Source organism: Vidua macroura, chromosome 5 (genome assembly GCF_024509145.1).
Source record: "Vidua macroura isolate BioBank_ID:100142 chromosome 5, ASM2450914v1, whole genome shotgun sequence".
In the NCBI taxonomy this organism is placed as follows: Eukaryota; Metazoa; Chordata; class Aves; order Passeriformes; family Viduidae; genus Vidua; species Vidua macroura.
This window is the reverse complement of record NC_071575.1, coordinates 44,519,511-44,542,239: the sequence shown is the minus strand read 5'-3', so window position 1 is coordinate 44,542,239 and position 22,729 is coordinate 44,519,511. Positions and strand designations below refer to the sequence as shown.

General features: G+C 38.3%; 1 protein-coding gene across 1 annotated transcript in view; it reads right to left on the bottom strand.

Annotated features, from left to right (window-relative positions):
* ADAMTS20 (ADAM metallopeptidase with thrombospondin type 1 motif 20) overlaps window positions 1-22,287 on the bottom strand; it is an 86,377-nt gene extending 64,090 nt beyond the window's left edge. The window contains exons 1-4 of the mRNA XM_053977510.1: window positions 22,197-22,287; window positions 21,536-21,882; window positions 10,071-10,230; window positions 6,654-6,913 (exon numbers count right to left, since the gene is read on the bottom strand). Of these exons, the coding sequence (XP_053833485.1) occupies window positions 6,654-6,913; window positions 10,071-10,230; window positions 21,536-21,882; window positions 22,197-22,287 (858 nt within the window). The remainder of the gene's footprint in view (window positions 1-6,653; window positions 6,914-10,070; window positions 10,231-21,535; window positions 21,883-22,196) is intronic.
* Between the last annotated feature and the right edge of the window lie 442 nt (window positions 22,288-22,729).

The following is a 22,729-nucleotide window of genomic DNA, read 5'->3' as shown; positions in this document are numbered from 1 at the left end:
AGCAAAGACTTCTCATACAAACTTGCACAAGTATAGCTATGCCTCAGACTTTCCATTTTTTTCCTTCTGTAAGCTTTAGGTCATCTACTGCCCCCTCACCCAAGTCCTGTTCAATCTACTATCCCCTGAGTAAACCAAGTAGAGGTTCCACATGTCACCTAGTGGAGTGCTTTAGTGGAAGCAAAATGAAAGACTACATCCCTTTTAAAGGCTGGGATGCCTTTTGTATCAGTTGTCTTCATAGTAGCTGGTATGGGGTTATGTTTTGGATTTGTGCTGACCACAGGGTTGATAATACAGAGATGTTTTTGTTATTGCTGAGCAGGGCTAACACAGAGCCAAGGCCTTTCCTGCTTCTCGTACTGCCACACTGGCGAGGATACTGGGGGTGCCTGGGGGGTTGGGAGGAGATACAGCCAGAAGAGGTGACCCAAACTGACCACAGCATGATGCCACATGTCAGACCATGTGACATCATGCTCAGTATATGCACTGGTGGAAGGAGGAGGAAGAGTGGGACCTTTGGAGTGATGGCGTTTGTCTTCCCCAGTAACCATTACATGTGATGGGCCCTGCTCTCCTGGAGATGGCTGAACACCTGCCTGCCCATAGGAAGCACCAAATAAATTCTTTGCTTTCCCTATTAAACTGTCTTTACCTCAACCTACGAGTTTCTAGCTTTAACCCTTCCAATTCTCTCCCTGATTCTGGTGGTGGGGGAGTGACCAAGTGGTTGTGTGGGGCTTAGTTGCCAGCTGGGGACACCCTATCAGGAATGCCTGTCTTACCTTTAACTTGCAACTGAGATTGGTGTAAAGATAGCCCTTTAATACTGCAAAACTCAGAAGATGGTAACAGTCATGATCATAACCATCTACCACTCTTCAATGAAAATACATTCCACAGTTATAACCAGATCACATCAAATGCTATCATGTACAGCACAATGTCAATGTGTGCTTCTTTTCAGAATCTAAAAGAAACTACCTTAAAAGATCATTTCACAAGACACAGCATTACACAGGCTTCTCTAGCTGTTAGAAGCTGCTCAGAGAAACACATGAGTGTTGCTTGGCAACATGTCTCCTTATTCTCCTTATTCCTATTCTTATTACATGAGATGGGTCCCAGGCAGTTTGAAGCAAGGCCTTTGTCATAACTGGACAGTACTAAGACTTCACCTTAGGAACACCCCTTGAACTACTGAAGAGAAAGTCATAGAGACACGTCTAATCATTGAATCAGCAACAACAACCACCACCTAGACAAAAATAGTAGTAAAAAATACTAACAGCAGTGAAGTGTAAAGACAGGCAAGTAGGTGCCTGCCTACATACTGCAAAATAGAATCACTTAGGTAGGAAAAGACCTTTAAAATCATTGAGTTTAACCAAACACTGCCAAGTCCACTATGAAACCCTATCCCTAAGCACCACATCTGCACATCTTTTACTTACCTCCAGGGATTGTGACTCCTCTGCTTCCCAGGGCAGCCTGTTACAATGCTTCACAACCCTCTCCATGACAGAATTTTTTCTAAACTTTCCTAGTGCATCTTGAAACCATTTTCTCTGGTCCTTCATTTGTTACTTGGGAGACAAAACTAACTACAATCTCCTGCCAGGTAGTTGTACACAGTGGTAAGGTTCCCTGGAGCCTAATTTTTTCCAGGTTAAATGCCACCAGCTCTCTCAGCCACTCCTCATATGACTTGTGCTCCAGACCCTTCATCAGCCTTGTTGCCTTTCTCTGGCCATGCTCCAGCACCTCAATGCCTTGGAGAGAAGGGCCCAGTACTGGACACAGTACTCAAGGTGCAGCCTCACCAGTTCTGAGTACAATCGAACAATCACTGCCTTGGTGCTGCTGGCCACATCATTTCTTGTACAAGACAGGATGCCATTGGCCTTGGCTACCTGGGCACACTAATACCTCTATATTAGTTGGTGGACCTCAAGATGTAATGAAGTATCATTATGACATTTAATATATAGGCATCCTGGAGATGCAATTAAAGGACAGTCAAAATTAAAAGAATAGTTGGCTTTTATACCCCTACAGATACCCATATGTAAAGATAAGTAAGAAGACCAGCTCAGAGAATTTATATGAATGATACTTTGAAAATAATTGTTTCCAGCTATGTATATTCATTGGTGCATAAACAAATACCCACTTTCATTTTAACCATGCCAAATGCACAAGATCATGGGGTTTTATAAACACAGAAGAAAATAATAAGGTATATTCTTGGCTTGTGCTGGCCTTCTAGATGTTACTGGATGAGAGATAAAAAGCACTGAACATTCCTGTAGGTTTAATACTGATACAATGATCTGAATGAGAAAGGGGAAAAATAGACTACTGAGGTTCTAAGGAACGGGTACAAGGAACAATATATTCACCTCTAAACTTTGAATGTAACTATATTCATTGCCTTTCAGATGCTAGTGATACAAATTAAATTATTAACCTACAAACTATTTAGGTCTACTACCTATTTTTAAGTGATGACTATAGGCAAAATCAGTAATGCCAAATATTCTTAAAGGTCAGGATGCATCTATGTTTTCTCAGCGTGTTCTGAAAAGATGAACTGTTAGCTATTGTATAGTATGAACTGCAAAGAAAGTATAAAACCAGTCTTTAAATTCACCCCATATATATTTAGATAAAACAATTTGTCTGATTTTAATGATGGTGCACACGGTCTTCCCATATAGGAAATACTTCATGATCAATGCTGATGATGAGTGCAAAAAAAAGGTATAAACAAGACCCTAACTATAAAAATCTTTTCCTGTTAAGACCTACTATTCACTACCTTCCATTTCATACGTCAGTAAAAGATGGTAGCCGTAAAACTTTAGTAAAGTTTTGGTCTTAATGAAAATCAAAAGGACCAGTTTTTAACACCATATTATAATAGTACTGTTTTACCATGATACAACACCACTTTATGGTTTCACAAGTTAAATGATCTAAATTGATGCTGGCTCAATCCTCGAATGCATGGCTGCTCCACTCCCATGCTCTCACTTCAGGACTCGCATGACTAGGCAGTCAGCCAAGTTCACAATCTGAGCTGGCCATCACAGCCCTACCACAGGTGGTTTTATATGTCATGATTTCTTTTTTAAAAGGCAAGATTACAAAGGTTTTGCTGCAAGCAGACTAAGAACAGACCAAGTCGTTTTTTTACTAGCAAACAAAAGATACAAGCAGTACAGTACTCAAAAGGATGTTAATAATCAGGTTATTGATTCAGAAAATGAGGACAGTACCTCAAAATGTTTCATGGAACCAAATTTCAGGTGGTTTTGAATTTTACAGTAAACTCCAGTGTTTTAATGAATTATTTCAGTTGCTAAAATCAAGCCTTCATGTTTGGGGCTCTGAACTTTTAAAACATAGTCTAAGCTTAAGTCCTCCAGCTACTAAATCTATTAAGGCAGAGCCTACTGCCTGCTCTGCTGATACAATACTTGGAGGAACAAGAAGAAACTGTGCAAGTTAAGCAATTACAGTATTCTTATTGTTTTATTTATTGCTTCACATTAAATAATGCCACACTTCGTGCTGAAATACAATAAAGATTTTCATAAAATCCTATGGCAAAGGTACTCCTATCTTCAAGTACCTGCTTCAATCAGAATGAGTAAGTATTTCCAAGGTAACGTGAATACTCACATTGCCAACATTTATGCAGTTTTAAAGAAATGAGATTACTTGCATGCTGAGAGCTAAGTCTTTTCAGGTTGAGTTGGATGAGTGACAAGACACTGAAAACCCTAAAAATATTTAGCAGTATATTTCAGTTCTTATTTTCCTCTCATAAAACAGCAGCAAGTTTACTTTGGTGGCTTTGTTGATGCTAAGAAAAGCCCCAAAGAAAATAAAAGAAAAATGAGAAAAATGTGCCAGGGTTTCAAAGTTTCTTCTGGGAGCTAGATGTCTAAGTTTCATTAAATTTAATATGATTTATATGCTTAAAGTTTTTAGGTTTCTTTAAAATCCAAGCCAGAAAGTTTCAGAATTATTACAAGAGTAAAGTATAATTCTAGATTCAATTAAAATGTCAGCAACCTGACAATTTCCCATAACAGAAGTTGCTTGACCAGACATAAGTACCAGTAAAATTTAATAATCAAAGCTATCCGTATACTGGCAGAAAGGATAAAATTTAAAAGTTTCATTTCTTTCCTTTATAGGCTATCAAATGAGACTAAAAATGGTTCTGTTTCAAATACTAAGAGGCTGTGGGTCAAGAAATGACCCACCAGCATACTGATAAATTCTAATGCAGATTACATAGCAAAGATTGGTAGTCATTTACTTTCCTATCTTTCACGTTTTTTTTAATAGTTTACTGAAGAATAACTGTTATGGATAAGAAGTGACTGAAGGCTGTATATTCATACACATTATTTGTTTGACAAATATCTATGTCAGGAGAGGGTTGGATTAGTTGACTTAGAATTGTTCTGTGATTCCAAGCCATTGCTGAAATGCTTCAAGGAGAAGGGATATGAGCTGGGATATGTATTCTGTAGGGGAAATGGAGGCAGGGGAAGGGAGAGTGCATGGAATTAACTGAACTGTAAAGAAAATCTTTTAAAAATAAGATCTGAATTTATACTTTTTACATCTGCATTTATAAAAGCTCAACATTACTAGAAATAACATAAGAATTTTTTTGTTTCAAGATTACATTCCGCATATATATACCTTCTGCATATATATTTTTTGCTTCAAGATTACCTTCTGCATATTTTTGTTTCAAGATTACCTTCTGCATATATTACCTTCTGCATTACCTTCCATATATATGTGGAATAGAGCTGCCAACAGATACAAGCAATAGATCTTACCTCCTACAGTGGTATTCAGAGATATTAAAACTCACATTAAAGATGCAGTGCCTTATTGAAGGCTATTACCCCAAAGCCAGCAATAAATGTAAAACCCTAGTTTTACTGTACAGATAGGAAAGCACAAGAAAGAAATTACAAGTTTTTTTAGAAAAGAACTGGTATTCTTTCACTCATATAGTATATGTTAAATACTAGATCTTAAAAACAGTTCATATATAGGTTCTCTTTAATAGCAATTATGCAATGCTTATCTTATTTACTTAGAAGTCCAATTGTGTAAATAAAAAGACAAATATTGCACTGTAAGGAATAGTACTTGAAAGTAAAAATCTACAGATGCAGGAATAATGTTTTCATCTTAAAAAAAAAACCCATCAGGAATTACATTACCTATAATCACAATAAGACCTCATGAAAAAGACATAATAAATGTTCAAATTCATCTTACTGTAAATTTCTGTAAAAAGCAGCTTCTATTTTAAAGTAACATCTTTATCACTTCACTTTGTTTCTTAGTATACCTCTTTAATAAAGAAAGTAACTATAATAAAATTGTATCTTAGGGATCAATTGTTTCAAAAGGAATTCCAAACAGAGTCTGTACTGTAAGAGAAAAAACAACTTTTGGTATGGATTTTTTATGGTAATACATGAACTTTCATACCTTCACACCATTCAGAAGACTTACAATAACATATGCTAATCTTCTTTAAAACATTATTTTTCTTATAAACTAATAAAAGGAAACTCCATGTTCTAAATGTAGGTGCCTACATCATCTGTGTAATAGATGGCAGCGCCTGTACTGCCATCAGCTGGACATGTGATATTAGAGTGAGCAGAATTCAGCCCAGTTGTCTAAGTGCCTATTACCCAGTGTCCCTTCACACACTGTAGGTTATCAGAATGCTCAACTGGCAGATGCAACACATGTTTTACAGGAGACTTGTGCAGCTTGGGGCAGCAGCAGCTGAGGCCACGTCAGAGGTCCTGCAACATCTTAAATGGCATGGGGCACTTCTATGAAGCAAATTAATTAATCACAGTAAAACGAGAGTGCTATTCTGTTCATCCAAAAGTAGATGTCTCTATCTGGTCAAGTTAATAGCCATCTAAAAAGCAGATGTGTCTATAGATACTTATGTGATAGGTGCCTTAATTTGCTACCCCCAAGCTAGATGCAGTTTTATATAAATTAAGCTTCCTAAATAGATGTAAGGACAGAAATCTAGGAATAATTACAGTGGCATATGTTAGCATGCCTTTTCCTAACAGATGGTTCAAATGATGTCATGGTAAAACTTTTGATTTTAGAGCTTACTGTACTATATTCTGAATCACTTTTGGTTCAAGAAAGAATTTACCACATAAAGATTACAAATAAATGATACCAACTCAAAGTCTGACCCACATGAATCTGAAGTTTCTTGAAAAATTGAAAAACTAGGATTACTATAACCAAGCTTTTTTTTTTTTCACAATGCCATTTAACATCTGTCTGCTGTAATTAATGTGTATTTTTCACTCCCTGAAGCTTAAGAATTCTTCTAAAGTAACAGAAAATCAGGAAATGGGTCCCATCATTTCACCTACACATGCTACTCTGCATTAAACTGAAAAGATCCCTAATCTTAAACTTAACCCATCTTTTTTATTTATGTTTATGCAAACTCTTTTTATTATACAGAATTTGTTCAAACCAGAAGACAGGAAAGTTGCAGAAAAGAAAACAACAGAACAAAAATAATTAAAATTCCTAATAATTAAGAGCTTACTTACTATTGACATCAATGTTAGAACATAGTGCTGTAAATTCTGCCCATGGTGACGAACCATTTTGGTGTCAGCTGTGACCATCACTTCTACATATCTTGGATAGGAAAGAAAGCGTTTCTTCCTGGAATGTGGATTGCCACCATCCTCTATGGAGAGGTTATTTAAAGCATACTCTAAACTGAGAGCCTTCTGTAAAACACTGCTCTTTTCATCTAAACTGCTGAAGGTTGGATGTAATAAAGTGCTCTTCTTCAACTCTTTCTCTGTAAAGTAAAAAAAAAAGATTTACTCTTGAATGCAGTTGCTAAATAGTTAAAAGCCAAAAGGCTGCCCAAAATAGAAAAACTTATATTTATGATCGTATTTCCAAGAGAAACTGTGGAAGAATTAAAAAAAAAAGAAAAAAAAAAAAAAAAAAGAAACACAGAAGACTGCAATAGGAACATCAAATGAGATGTCATGTATATTTTTATATAGTTCTATCATAAATGGATTATTTGTTACAAATTAGTTAAGAGACAGCAATATTACACAGTTCGTAGAATGCAGTATAATCTAAACAGGAAGGCTGGGAGGAGATAAGCAGTACAGCTTATTCAGTACAACAAAGGACACAAGTTAGTTAACCAAAACACATTTTACATGCAAACTTTTGGCTCCAGCAGAACAAATAAAAACAAACTAATTCCAACTCCTGAATTCAAGTCCCTACTGACTTTCACCCTTACATAATGTTATATTTAAATAAATATGCAAGTACACATATGCAAGTATACATCAAAAGCCTTAAGTGACCTCTTCAACAGTTTTGTAACTATTCATTATGTAGAATAAGGCTCTAAAGGAAATACATAATCTACTCAGATATCTCCAAACTGAGTACTGTAATACTCCCAATTACACTGTATAGTCCAGCCACCAGAGGCTTCTGATGCCTGATACAGAAAAAACAATGCCTTTACCAGAGTCAGCTCACATAAAAAATACTTAATGGAGAAGCGTATCTGAATTCTTACTACCCTCTAGAACTAACTGGACACTCCAGCCCCTTCAGAAGAAACATCCACTGTCTTTCTGGAAACTAGATTTCCCTCTTAAAAAGTAGCAGCCAAAGGATATACCTCCTAATCATTTTATTCTAATGACTTAGTGACTACAGCACTGACTCAAGAACTCAGAGACCACATTTCTGTCACCCTCAACTTGAGAGGATTTAAATCTACATATTCCATTATTCAAGGGAAGAGCCCTCATGCATAAACTTTAAGCTATTTTTGAGAGATCCATAGTCTGTCTTCCTTAAAGTTAGGGTACGATATGGCCAGAAAGAAAAACAGTAGAGACAACAGCAAGCACTTTACTGAGTAATTGTTTAAAAATCAATCACAAAATAAAGCTATGCTAATTGTGAAACCATTAGCACTAACAATAATGAGGGGAGAAATCAGGGACTGGCTTTGAAAAGAAACTAGTTAAAGAGTATCCACATATACCCTTATGTGTTCAGACTGACTGAGTTGGATGCACTGAAGAGAATTGGCTGAAAAATTTCATATACACAATCTTTACTAGGTCACAGAAAGAGCCTGAGATTCCAGAGTACTGGCAAAATAGGAAATAATACTTATATTTAAATGGACAGTTTAAAGACTATCTAAATTTATGGACCAAACAAATCAAGAACAAATCAAATTATTTTTGTTTACAAACACCAGAAATAAACAAGTGGATAAGTAATAGCTGTCAGATTTATCCAAAACATATTCTGGCAAACTCTGATGAGCTTCCACATATTAAGGAAACAGAACTAATAGATTGAGGAAATGCAATAAATATCCTATCCTGACCTGAGTAAGGCATATATCAGGGTTACAAAAATTCTTTTCATTGGCAATCTAGTTTTAGAAAAAAACAGTACAAAGTAGAGAAAAGATTTGGTACACATTTTTAGAATTATCATGGCCCAATTTCAAATTAAAAATATGTATTGAATGCTATGTTCCTCCATATCCTCTATCAAGGTTCCCTTACTAGAGAAAGATAAATTTTCATGATTCCAAGTAGTAATATAAGTTGTTCCTCTGTGAAGAAAGGATATGAATAACCAAGCAGGACTAGCATTAAAGGAGACACAGTTCTTCCTTAGAAGGACAGAAACATAAAAACACAAAGCTTTTCTTCATAAACATTTCTGCAACTTCACTCCCCACAAAATGACAGTAAGCCCTAGCTCACAATCTTTTGTAATTGTTCCAAAAAATGAAAAGGAAGAAAATTACTACGTTCTTGATGCTTGAAGTCTTTTTGTCATATTAATTTGCTTTGATTAAAGCAAAAAAGGACACAAAACAAACTGAAAGACCTCTAACTTGATTCAGTACATATTATTCATAATTTAAAAAAAAGGCATAGGAATAAGAACATTTTCTTGATGTAATGTTTATTTTCTGGCCTTAGTATCTATGGAAAAGCAGAATTCTCAAAAGAATGTTTTCGAGTATAAAATATGTTTTAAGAATTTTCCAAAATTAATAACACTAGTCACCCAAGCTTTTTTTTTTTTTTTTAATCTTTATATTTTTAACCATATTCCTCAAGAAGAGTTCCAGCAAAAATTCCCTGTTCAGCCCAGGAACTGAGAAGGGAGCCAGTCTTCTCTGCTGGCTCATCGTTCAGCACATAGGGATGGCCTTCCTCTGCACCAGTAAAATTTCTTTCTTAAACTATGTCCAGCCTTCCTGGACCACTTTGTTATTAAGGACTGCTTCCCAAGGGACACTTTGAACCAGTGCCCTGAACAGGCCAAAGTCCACCCTCTGAAAGTCCAAGGCAGAGGTTCTGTTGACCCCCTTCCTTTAAACTTAAATAAAACGAAATATTATGAATATGTAGTGTGAATAAATTATTAAAATACCCATAAGGACAAACATTTAAAATAATGGCTAAGATTAGGTTATAATAAATTAATGGGTAAGATTAGATACTTCCATTATTAAGGAAGACAGATGTCATGTATTATCTGCTAGAATTGCAGTAAGTTCATGATCTTTTATTATCTGCTACAATTGCAGTTCGTTCATTATCTTTTGTGAATACAGGCAACAGCTTCTGTGAATCTTCTCTTTAAATGTTTACATATGAGAAAATGTAAAGATATAAAAATATAAATATATAAAAACAAATCCACACCAAAGTTCTTGCAATATCATGGATTTTTTTAATATTCACATTCTGTCCTACTTTTGAATTTGCCACTCTCACAAAACAAAAGGAACAGCTGACAAGCCTATGTGAAAGAAATGTGTAGGTTCTAATGGCACAATGTGGAGAAAATTATTTATGAAATAAAATCTTGCTTTTTTTTCTTTAGAACATTTGACATTTGAAAAAGGCATAATGAAATTTAAAGTATGACTGTACCTGAAACTTCACAAGGTTTATGGGATTTCTGATACTCTTTAAGTTCATCATGCCTGTATATAAGATGTGGTTTGTTATGTTCATCTTCATGTTCACCTCCATCTGCTCTCATGAGAGGTTCTAAAATGTATTCACCATCATGTGCCTTGAAGGTACCCATCTGAAAGCAAGAGAAGTAATTGAATTATTGTCCACTGAAAATACTGATATAAAAACAATTCTCATTGAAATAAAAGATATTTATGATAACATTTTAAAGTTAATTATCATACACATACATGTGAGATGGGGGAAACTCCAATAAAACCTGGAAGGTAAGGCAAGAGAAGTTTGTTTTCAGGGACTTGCCCCACCAGAATAACTCAGATTACCTTGCATATTAACAATGTATTAAAGGTGATTATTGTAAGAGTAATGAAACAAATGAGATCACAAAAATAAAGAGAAATCAGGTATAACTAAGCAGGACCAGTTGGGAACTGTGCAAAGAAGAGCAGAGGACATCAAGAAATTCAGAATTTGACTGCTGTCCAAATTCTGGACTGATTTGTTGCCTTCTGTCCTTAATATAATTTATATAATATTCTTCTTCTAAAATTGCATTTTCCCCATAGATTAGAAACAATGTTAACATGATATTTTTGAAGATTTTTAACTGGAGCACCAGAAATTCAAAGTTGACACCATTAAAGTTTTTTTCTCCTTGATTCCTCCAAAACACCCCCTGTCCCCAGCCACCAGAGACACACATGGTTAACTACATAATGGGAACCACAGTAACTTGATTACTAACAAAAGCACTGGCACATACACAAAGAATAAAAATTAAGCTCCTTTCCCCCAGCCTCCTGCCCCATAATCCTTTCAATTATGAAATCCTAAAGCAGACTTTGTTCTTTCTCACTGCACTACTAACCGAATTCATAATTTCCTATGGCTTAAGTATTCCACCTCAGGAGGCTATGAGGAGGAAAAAACATGCAAGAATTTCATCAAATTATTTTCAAACGTTTTAACAACTTCCTTGCTTCAGCCAATTAAACACATCAAGTGAGTAGGTACACAGCATTCTGATAGATGTTTTGCCACTAAGGCATAAAAATTACCAATAATACTATAGCAATAACATACAAAATATGGTTTAAGAGATTAAATGTTCATGTCAACATTGAAACTCAGGGTTATAGAGTGGCAGAGCAGGATAAATGAGAGCAGAAGCAAGACGAGGGCTTTTTTAAACAACCTAATAAGTATTTTAAAAACTGCTGCAGACTACTTTAGTATCCAGGGTACTGGAATTACAATACCCCCTTGAATTTGGGATCCTTATAAGCAGTTATCAGTCGTCGATCTGTAAGAGTCTGTTAGTCTGACACATGCCTGCAGCCCATCTGCAATCTTGCCTAATATATATAACATATTAGAGCTACTGTCAACATATTGTGGATGAATCCTCTGCACCAGCTTTGTTGCAGAATGAAAAAAGACATCTAAATAGTATTTTCATTTCAAGACTGCTTAAATCTAACTCACAGAAGCACTTTCCCCCCTCAGTTTCATTTAAATTCTTTGCAAGTAGTCTTCATGCTGGATCCTTTATACATTCAGTTTAGCCTTCTCACATGCAGTGTTTCCAGGGCATGTAATTTGTAGAGGACAGCAGATTGAGCCTATCAAGAACAGCCTGGAAAGGGCTTCAGGAAAACAGACATGCCACAGGTACAACCTTTTGGGTAAATGACAGGGAGAGACAAGAGCCTGTCACTCAGGGACAAAGCATCAGTTCTTGTTAAGATTCATATTTTATATCATATACCATTAAAGTCCTTGTTAACAAAATGTCATAAATCTGACCCTATACTATTTGTCAACACTCACATGATAATTCTTTTCTCCTGATACACCAAAACCCATATTTCTACATAATAGATATTTAAAGTATGTTCTTCCAGATTTAAGCAAGAACTTTATTGTTCCTGCTTTATTTCCCACATACATTTTACTTCACTCCTATTCTTTCAAACAGGTGGAGCAAATAATCTGCGTTTGTTTCTTCAAGAGCTTTTCCAACAAACAGACAAGGAATGGTTTCAGTTACAACACACAGATTATAAGAACAATACCCCAGAACTAACAAGGAGAGAGCTCGTACTACATTCTAAACTAAACTTCCAGAATGTCAGTCTTCCACTGGAAAAGATTAACTGCAAGAACAAGGATATATTCTTTTTTTACAATTTCATCCTGAAAAAAGAACCAAAAAAAACCAAAAAAGTAAAAACTCCCAAACACTAAGACATATGTTTTTGACCGGGTCTCCTCACTTCAAAACTTCACAATAACAGATCACAAATTTACAGGCCAAAAAGTTAGGACAGACAGCTGGATGGACAGAATCCTCCATTATGATTGCTGACGGCAAAATTATTCTTAGCTTTTTTTTCACTTCAAAAGATTAACACAAGACGGTACAATTGTGTCTTTAAGGCTAGAAAGTCCACCTTTACACATATGTGGGACAACCATTTTAGAAAAATGGAGTCAAGCTGTCAAGCTTCCTTTTGCTCACTCTTTGACCCACTGATTCTCACCCAACATCCCAGGATCAATGGCCTGTTTAGATATGGAAAAAATAACTGAGCAAAAATCTAAAATGCAAAAAGTTTTCATTCTTTCTACAATGAATTCTCTCCCCTTCAACAATGCACGGATAAACAAGCAATTACTATCATTGAGTAGTTATGAAGGCCTCCTATCAGTAGTCTGACAAATTTTTGCACATCTATCTCAACTGAATGCACTATGTTGTATGTGAGAAAGAGCAAAAATTAAGAGATCAAGCAGTGTTCTACCATAAGAAAGGTATTTGATATTTGTCATCCAAAACCAAAGAGGACATTGAACTTGTACCACCCATTCCAATCCTCTAAATCTGCCATGAAAATACATGGTTCACTCCTCATTTTCCTAACACCTGCATCTACAAAAATTCAGTCACCAGTTACACTGTCTGTTTATAGTCCTCCAGTCAAGAAAGTGATACTTCCCTTGGTGACAGATTCTGCTGATTTTGGTTGCTGCATCTTGGACACACAAGGAAAAGAGCTGTGAGATCAAAATGAAGAATACTTTTGGTAAAATGAAATAAAGAAAAGTCACTTACATGTACAGAGGTAGGTTGCTGAAACAGGAGCCCAAGCATTTACAGGAAATTAAATCAGAAATGAACTGGATTTATTTATCATCTACAGATGCCTCTCAAATCATCTAACAAGAAAGCTGCCTGAAACATTCTGTTTCTGTTCTTCAGATAAAGAGATAAAAGTACATTTAAAAAAATCTCTTCAGTAGAAGTAGAGTACAAAATTGAAAACAGTCTCTTGCACATCATAAATAAGTAGTCCAAAGAAGGAGTACTATCCAGAACTATGCATATGTATAGATTTGAGAAAATTTATGAGAAAGTGCACATGAAAATGATAATTTATTTTTTGGATTTAAAATATTATGGATGATCTAGACACTTTAGATTAAGTCAAGATTCACAGGATCAACACAGCTACTCACTATATAGTATGACTTAGTGGTTTAAAGTGGTTTAAAACTGTATAGTTTTAACCAATATTAACTCTATTGCAAGAGTTATGGAAGTAAATATTGCAAAATTATGGTTAAAGAATGTACCATGCCCATATACAAATTACATCTTTGTCTATAAAGTTTGCAGAACACATGGAAAACATAAGGGATATATAGCAGATTTCAGAAATTAGGAATTAGTATGTACAACAGCACAATTGGAACAGTTTCATAAAAACTCTAAAAGAACAACCGAAGCTCTGGAAAACTTGACTCTAAACTGGCAGACTCCCTCCCAGGTAAGCTACACTCCTGTGCTCAAGTACTTCTCATGCCCTTAAAGTATGGCTTCTTAACTCACTTAAAAGCCTATTAGTTTGTAGCAAGAGCACTTTAACAGTCAAAGTAATTTTCAAAATCCCTTCCTTTTATATTATTCTCTTCCCTTCTACTATCCCTTCCCTTTTGTTTATTCAAAGCTCTTGAATCATGTAAGAATCCCTCCCCCTTTTTCGTCCTGCTTCACTGTTACAATATTTTATGATGAAAGACTTATGAAGCATTGCTTAATGAAAGAAAAAATATTACAGTGATCATAGTACACTATCAACATGTGGAAAAAGTATTTCTGCTAGAAGATAATTCAGCTAGAAACACAGTAAGAGATAGCAGTTCAAACTAATGGATTAAGATCAGAGCTAATATAATTGAAATAAGACAATAGTATTAAATCATAAATTTTGTATTTCTTCCCTCATCAGGGAAGAAATATCTAGCAACAAATGTTTTCTGGTAGAATACATTTTTAGAAGTGATTGAAAGCAACATTACGTTTGAAGTTCTGAGATAATAAAATGCTAAAAGTTTGTTATAGGCATCTAACTACATCTTACAAATTCTGTGATGTTAAGATTGCCTGAGCTGACTATAATCACACCATTAAAAGAATTGATGGGGAATTCACTTATGGTTGGAAGTGTCCTGGTCTGCAAAGACACCTTTGGTAAGATAAAATTTCTTAATTCCAGATTGAAATTTAAGGTCCATGTAAATGCTTAAAGGGATTTTACTATTGGTATGTTTAGACCACGCATTACCAATAACCATATGATAACAAGGAGTTTCTAAATAAAATTTGTAGCAAAAACAGAGGGGCTAAATAGCAGGCAACTTGTTAGAATGTTAAAAAAGCCAATCTCAAAGCCACCTGGAAAGAGCACTGATTCACGGAAATTAAAAATTAATGAGATTCATTGGAGTGGAAGGAAGAGAGAAGGGTAATTTTTTATTTATTTATACCTTTATATACAATTTACAGTAAATAAGCTAGACAAGCCAACTAAAAATATGCATAACAGCTTTTTAAAATAGATATATACATGGAAATTCCATTATAGAAAAGCCGTTATCTTGCAACACCTGTTGAAATTGGCAAAATAAAATGTATAAATATATTATGGGATTTTCTTGTTTGTTTGGAGGTTACTTTGGGAGGCAGTGGGTTGTTGGCTTTTATTTTTGAGTTTTAGGGGATTTAGTTTTAACACCTAAACTATCATCAAGCTAAGTATTCTGACAGAGCATAGACCTGGGGGATCCATACACTTTATCTTGGAGGAAACTCCTTCATATCATCTTACCTGTCTCAGAAAATGTCAAGCAAATTTACATTGCAACTTATCTCTGTTTAGAGAGAACTTCCTAGTTTTGATGTTTTTAAGTGGATGCAGAACCACCTTTTTCTGTCACTGGGAGATGAATAGCTCCATACAGTCCTTTTGACCTCATAAGCACCATCACAGGCAGTTATCACCCAAGAGCACACAAGCTGTGGTTAGATTTTCACCTTAGTCAGCCACACAGTAAGCTACCTTGAGTACTTCTGTAAATATGTGCATTCCCAGAAGGTATTAACTGTTCTCAGTGTCTGGCTTTGCTATCTTAATCTGGCCATTTTCTACATAAGGGTATGTCTGAAACGGAATGAGAATTGAGACTATTGCAGATACATTATCTCATATGGGAAGCCTATCTATTCCCCAAGAGTACAAAGTTTCCTGAGACCCATGACAGCTTAACTGTTGGCTGCCACCTGGGACTGGAAGCATTAAGTTCAGACAAAAAAAGAAAACCCACACACAATCCCCCTCCTGCCCCCCCACCTATTTGCACACCAGTAATTTAGCTTAGTGACAGCAAAGGGCCATATGTTGTGTACTCTGCCCTTCCCTGACACAGAAACTTCTGTGTACTTCCTCGAAGTTTAATGAACATGTGTGTTTGTATATATATACACAGATAAAAGCAAATCAAAGTTCCCTTGGCTGCACAGAGCATACCAGCAAATTTACCTGTGTCCCATAGATCTAAACAATAAAAGCAGCAGTTGAGAACAAGTTGCAGCCATCAAAACAATTTATTTGGCAAACATATGGGCAAAGAATGTGCCCAAGCAGTCACCAAGGAAAGGCCACTTGACACAGGACGTAGGCAGAAGGCAGGCCAGCGATGGCTGAGCATCCTTGACATAAAACGTTACATAGGCACATCCAATCTGTTGACAGGACAATTCCTGCAGAATTTTGCTGGTGAACACGTAGACACATACTCAGGTCCTACTGCTTTTGATAAAACATTTTCTGTGACAGACCTTCAGCTGCACAATCCACAACTCCACGTATCTTCTCAGTTTACAACTGCAATTACCACCTGTATTTGCTGATCTGTGCTGGCCCATATGTGAAATTATAGCATCTGTGGAAATATTTCCAGGAAAAGTTGAGATGCAAAGAGCCTGAGGAAAACATACTGAAGAAGATTCAGGGTTTTTAAAACAGCTGTAGAGGGGACCTAAATTGTCTTATTTTTTGTAAAAAGCCAAAAAGAGAGAACATTTTATCTTAAATTTGCAAAGTAAAACCTTTTACTTAAAACCACTTTGTGCTGATCAGAGATGGAGCAAATGCTGAGGGTTATAATGGAAGCACTGAAACTCCTCCTGTTTTGCAGATCCAGAGCTGGCGTCTCACCTTATATATGTGTATGACACAAGAAACCAGAACTAAGTGGAAGTCTTCAGATCACCCAGCCAGTAGCAATAAGATTTTGTTTGCTCAAGCAAGACTCAACTGCCTTGAGCTGACATTTTAATAGGATTGTTCTCCTAGCTTATGATGGAATCAGTATATTAAGATTAAAAAAACTATAAAATCCAGTATGTGCCTTATGGATGTTCATAGCTTTATAAATGTAACCTGAATACTGAAACTATCCTGCCTTCCAGATTGAGAAAGTAACTTTTTTGAAGTGACAGCTTAGAAGTTAATGCATTAAATTACATCAAGGTAAGCGTATTTTCCAGTTACAAGTGTAAAAGTTTCTTGGAAAAAACAATGTACTTTCACTCACTGAGGTTGTTAGTACAAAGGAGCACAAAAGCAGGGAGCAAGTATCTGGAGTTTGTTACCTGCACTAGATCTCCACAAGAAACTAGATGCTGGCTATTCTAGCAGTAGCTTCTAGCAAGTTTTTGGGCTTTGGATTGTTGGGGTTTTTAACCAAACAATTAAATATCACCGTTTCTTAAGACAAATTCCAAGACTGCTTACTTTTTCTTAAAAGGAGCCACTTTACCCATTCATAGCAGCAGACAGAGCTGTTTTCAAAACCTCCCAGAAAGGTGACTCGCTGACCCATATTAAAAAAAAATAAACACAGCCTCCTGTAATGAGGATTGTGAAGATCCACACTTCAGTTCATACTTCTGCCATTCTCCAGACAAAAGTAAGTCCAATGTGCAGTAAGGGAGCATTACCAAAGGGCTCCCTTGAGAGCTGCTGAAGAAGAAACTTGTCACACTCCAAAGCTACATTAGAACAAAGTGGTCCTGCCTTCCTGGACTGCAGGCAAATGCATGCAAGAAAAGATTCGTGTGTACTTTTCTACTCCTAACTTCTGCCAGTCAGTGAGCATGTGAAATTGCTCTACACATTAAAGACCAGACACCCAAAAGAATGTGTTTTTTCCTTCTTTCTTTTTCATCTCACAGTAGTCACATAAAACACCTTTGGCACTTAGCTCACAAAAACTGATTTTAACTGTTCTCAGCATCAGTCAACACTCTCCTAACCCCTGAGAAAAAAATACCAGGTTTCTCAACAGACTAAACAAACTGTTTCTATAGCATTCATTCAGGATTATGAAAAAAAAAACCAAAAAAACACCACCAACCAAAAAATGCTTCTTTCTTTAGATGGGTCCTTCTAGGAATTAAGGCGCATTCTAGTTAAAATAAGGGAGCTATCATCATTTATAAGACAATTCATTCACTGGTATTAGCTTGTGTTTGTCATTAAGCTCGTAAGTCACATGTTCTCAAAAGTTAAATGATTTTTAACTGTTTGGGATTTTACCTCTTTGATTTTGCTGTCTGCATAACATTTGAAAGGTATCTTTAGTCTACATGCATCCAAGGACATCCTCAGCAGATCCTGTTCCCTATGTTTGTAGGAAGCTGTAACTGACTAATACAGTAAAAGCAAAAAAATACGGAACTTTAGAAAATAAGTGAAATAAAGTATGAAATCTCAAAAATTACTCTAAAGATGCAAGAAATATGCCCATATGTGATCAGATGTTCAGCTAGGCACCCAGGTCATCATTCCAAATGACCTTCTGCCTTTGATAGATCCCAAAGTTTCCTAATTATACACTCCTTCCTTGCAATTACTACAGACTCCCTGCTGACCTTCTAACCTCCCTGTGCCATTTGCACCCCTGAACCCTGGGCATGGTCGGAAATGTAACACAACAAAACCGCATACAGTGTATCAGGAGCCATTAAGCAATGCTCCATGGATACTCTGGGTTGTAGGTGCTCTTAGCACATGCAGTAAAAGGCTTAATGGAGGGTGAAATGGCAAAGCAGAGTGGAGGGGGACAACACACTCAACCTGAGAATGCAAAAAAAGAAAAGAAGGAACTTGAGGAGGAATGAAGCTGTGAATGAATGCAGTCAGACCTTGGGGATAAATGCCTACAGGATAAAGTGAACACAAGTACCTGGTTTCATTTCACCTGACTCAGGCACATATCCAGGGCAATTTTTAAAATTCCATTGTTATACTTCCTGTACCTTTATAACTAAGTACAACTCCCTAGCTTTTTCAGCATTGGTCAAATATAAGCAATTCTCCTATATATGCAAAGCTGGAAGATAGTTCAAGTCAGCATCTTAACTTCCATACACTAAGCTCAAGTTCAGCAATCCTACAAAGAGAAAGGATTTTACCTAAAATAAATATAATGCAAGGCTACTGAGTCACTAGCCTGGCTTCTACCCTCTTGCTCCAAATAAATAGTGTCTTACCTCAGCAGCAGTCAGACTTGAAAGCTTTGTATGCACTCATAAAGCATGGCACTGTTTATTAAAAGAACAATAACTGAGTAATGTACATTTGTTGAATGCAAAAACTCATGAAATTTTAAAAGCTTTGAGGATAAAAACATCTTTTTAATAATTTTTGAGGGTAGTCCATCTAGGAATAGGGAATGCATTCAGGGAGGACAAGATCTCACAGGGCAATTCCACCTGGTCTGTAGTTCCCTCTTTTCACATTAACTCTTCTCTTAACTCCAAAAAAGTTTTCTCCTTTTGCAGTCACACCAGGCAGAAAACATTTGCTTTGAATCCATGAGGATGAGGAAGAACATTAACCTGAAGGTTCTGAGGCAGGTTGAAGGACACTCTGTGCAGTTACAGGCAACCAGCTGGCTGTGACCACCACACAATCCCTCCCTGGAAAACTATAGGCATATCCCACAGAAGTGCAACAGCATCCATGGAAGATCTGCTTCCTCTTCTGAAAACCACCACCACTGAGGGGAAAGCAGACGCAACACTGGCTATGCTACATACCTTCCAAGGCTGTATCTACCTGCACAGAAAGTGAAATGAGAGGTGACACAAAGTCCTGAGAGCAGCGAGACAGAAAGGTCTTTGCTGGTGGTTCAGACCAGGCACTCTGTGAGCCAGGCATGAAGTACAGCTAGAAGCTGCAGTGACAAGTTCACAAGGCTCATCCAGAAGAGGCAAAGGCCTAATTTAAAGGCACTCAGGGATTTCTGACCACAGACATACATGATGATACTGTAATGTATCAGTAAGGAAGAGGGAGGAGAGAAATAAGAAGTGAGACATTCAGCTTGTTGCAGGCAAGAAGATGGTTCTGTGATGAAGAATTTGAGAACTGATAAATACGGTATTTGAGACAACTTTTAGCAGCAGTAAGTACATGTTTTGATGAAAAGTTATTTTCAATATACATGGTCCCTTCAAGTAATGCAAAGCAACAATTTACAAGAACAGAATTCAAACAGGTAGCAAAGGTTATGAAAGTAGAAATTCTTAGAACGTCTCATATTTATTCTGTATAAAGTATGCCACTATTCTCAATGACATGACATTTGAGCATTTATAAAAACATGAAACATGGAAGAAATAAACCAAAACCAACCATATTTGTGATATCTCATCTTCCCCTCTCTTAGTAAACATATTAAGATATTTGGTATAGTTTTGAATTGGGTATAGTTTTGAATTGGGTTTTGGATTACGTAGTCAAGAACCAATGACAGTTGTTTGTAATGCAAGATATATAGATAAAACTTAGAATGAATACAGAACTACTGTTTTCAAATGCTTGTTTCTCCACTAATTTCCAAGGACTATCCAAAGTCCACACACCTCAACCAAAAGACAAGATGGTATATACCCAAATATCCAAGAAGCACAAGAAAGAGCTGTGTCTTTAAAATGGCAGTTATTTCTGGTTCTCTCTTCTATCCTGTGTATCACCTTCTTTTAATACACATTAAGCAGTCCTAAATACCTCCAACCAATTGCATTCTATTTTGTGTAGGCTACCAGAAAGAGCCTAGTAAATGAAGCTGGATTTTGTTGAGGTCCCAAAAATAAGTCTTGCATCTTTAGTTTCCTGAGTGACTGCAAAAAAATGGAACAACCCCAACTTAAATTCACAGTAATATTTACAATGCTGTATTTCTACAGTGTGCCTGTCACACATCTTGTCCTTGGCATTTCAATAAGTAGTGATGTGGTAAAGCATAAGGTACCAGTCTTCATGTTTCTAGGCACAAAACTATAAAATTTAGCAAACAGTACAACAGTACAACTGTTTTCAAAGACAGTTGTGCGATACTATTTCTCCATTATCACTTTGGAAAACATAAATGCTATCAAGGGTTAAGTACAGAATGTATATCATTGCAGTTTTGATTTGTCAACTCAATTTAATTCTTAAGAAGCATTTTGCAGACACACTTCCACTGAAGTTGGGAAATTTCCTATTCCCTTTTAACAGAAATGTGTTTAGAGAGCGCTGCTGCACACTTATTAGGATACAACATACCTTACGGTATTGTTGAAAGCTGAGGAAGAAACTGATCAACACCAGCTCTTCTCTCATCATCTCAACTACCATTACTCCTCACTCACAATCACAATATCTGTTAAGCTACAAATACATAGCTGATGCCAACTGACAGCATCATTTTATCACGACAATAGCTTACTGCGTTTCTAAGACATGCTTTTCCCCTCCATTATAACGCTCTTGGTGTCAGGAGCTACATCAACCAACTATATTAATGGCCAGCAAGAGATCCTTTGAAAGCGGCATTTGTATATCCCACCAGAGAAGTATCATCATGACTGCACACTGCTGATGCCAAGACATTTCATGACCAACTACTTGGAATGATGCCCAAGAATTTCCAGCTTAGCTCTCCAGCAAAGGCATCCCACTACATTTCTTTCAGGGAGGAGAATATGAATGGAGACAGGAAGCAGTGACCAACATGCTTACCAAACCACCACAGATGCTGAAGACAGCCATGTGCGTCTCCTGGGCATTGACATGCCCACGATAGAAACAGTGGCGCAAATCAGGGGACGACTGCTTCTGCGGTGCCCCGACGTGCACCACCGTGTACTGAGCAGCAACGAAGCCTGCATCAGCACTCAGGTTGAGCTGGAAGACCTGCCCGTATGCTCTGAGCTGGTAATGTGTTCGGAAAGCAGCGGGCTCCAGCGGTGCCTCCAAGCTCCTTTTCCTCCTTCTGAAGTGATGCGTGTGTGGGAAAACTTCTCCAAACTCATTCACTCGGACAGGTGTGATGATTTCGTAAGAGGAGAGCTGCCTCATCAAGGTCTCTGCAACAGAAGGCAGGAGGCTCAGCCTGACGCCACAGCACAGCAGCAACCCCTCGCCGGCATCCGCACGGCTCCTGGCACGCCACTCGTGGCGCCAGCCCGGGGTCCGGTGACAGCCGGGGGGCGGGGGGCTGCCGCCAGCACGCCCGCGAGACCCCGCGGCGGCGGCCGCGCGGCCCCGCCACTCGCCGCCGTCGGGAGTGAGCGCTGCCTCCTCCCGCCCGCCGGGGAGCAGCGGCTGCCCCGGAGGGCACGGCGCCCGCCGCAGGGCCGGGACCCGCGGCCGGTCGCCGCCTTTGCTGCCGCTCGCTTACCTTGTCTGGGGTGGAAGCGGACTGCCCACGACGCGGTGACGAGCAGGGAGAGGGGGCACAGCAGACCCGCCAGCCGCCTCGCCCCCCGCATGGCTCGCTCCGCGGCCGCCGTGCCCGCAGCGCCCCCGGGCCGCCGCTGCCTCAGCGCCCGCCGGCCGCCCGGGCCGGCCCCGCACCGCGCCGCTCCTCCATGCGCCCCGCGCCCCTCTTCGTGTCCCGCCGCCTCCGCGGCCCCGCACACGCCCGCGGGAAGCCGCCCCGCGTCCGCGCTCCCTCTCCTCCCGCCCCTCGCCTCCGCTCCCCCAGCTCGCTCTCCGCCGCCGGGGTGGGCGAGGGCGGCCCTTCCCTTCCCGTCCCTGCCTCCGCCTCCCGTGCCGCTGCCCCCGCGGCCGGCGGGGCGGCGCGGAGATGCCCGCTGCCCCCAGGCGGGGCCATCTCCGCACCTCACAGCGGGCGCGGGCCCGGCCCGCCCCCGGGACACGGGCCGCCCAAAGGCGGAGGGCAGCCCCCACTCCGCGACGTGGGCAGGGGCG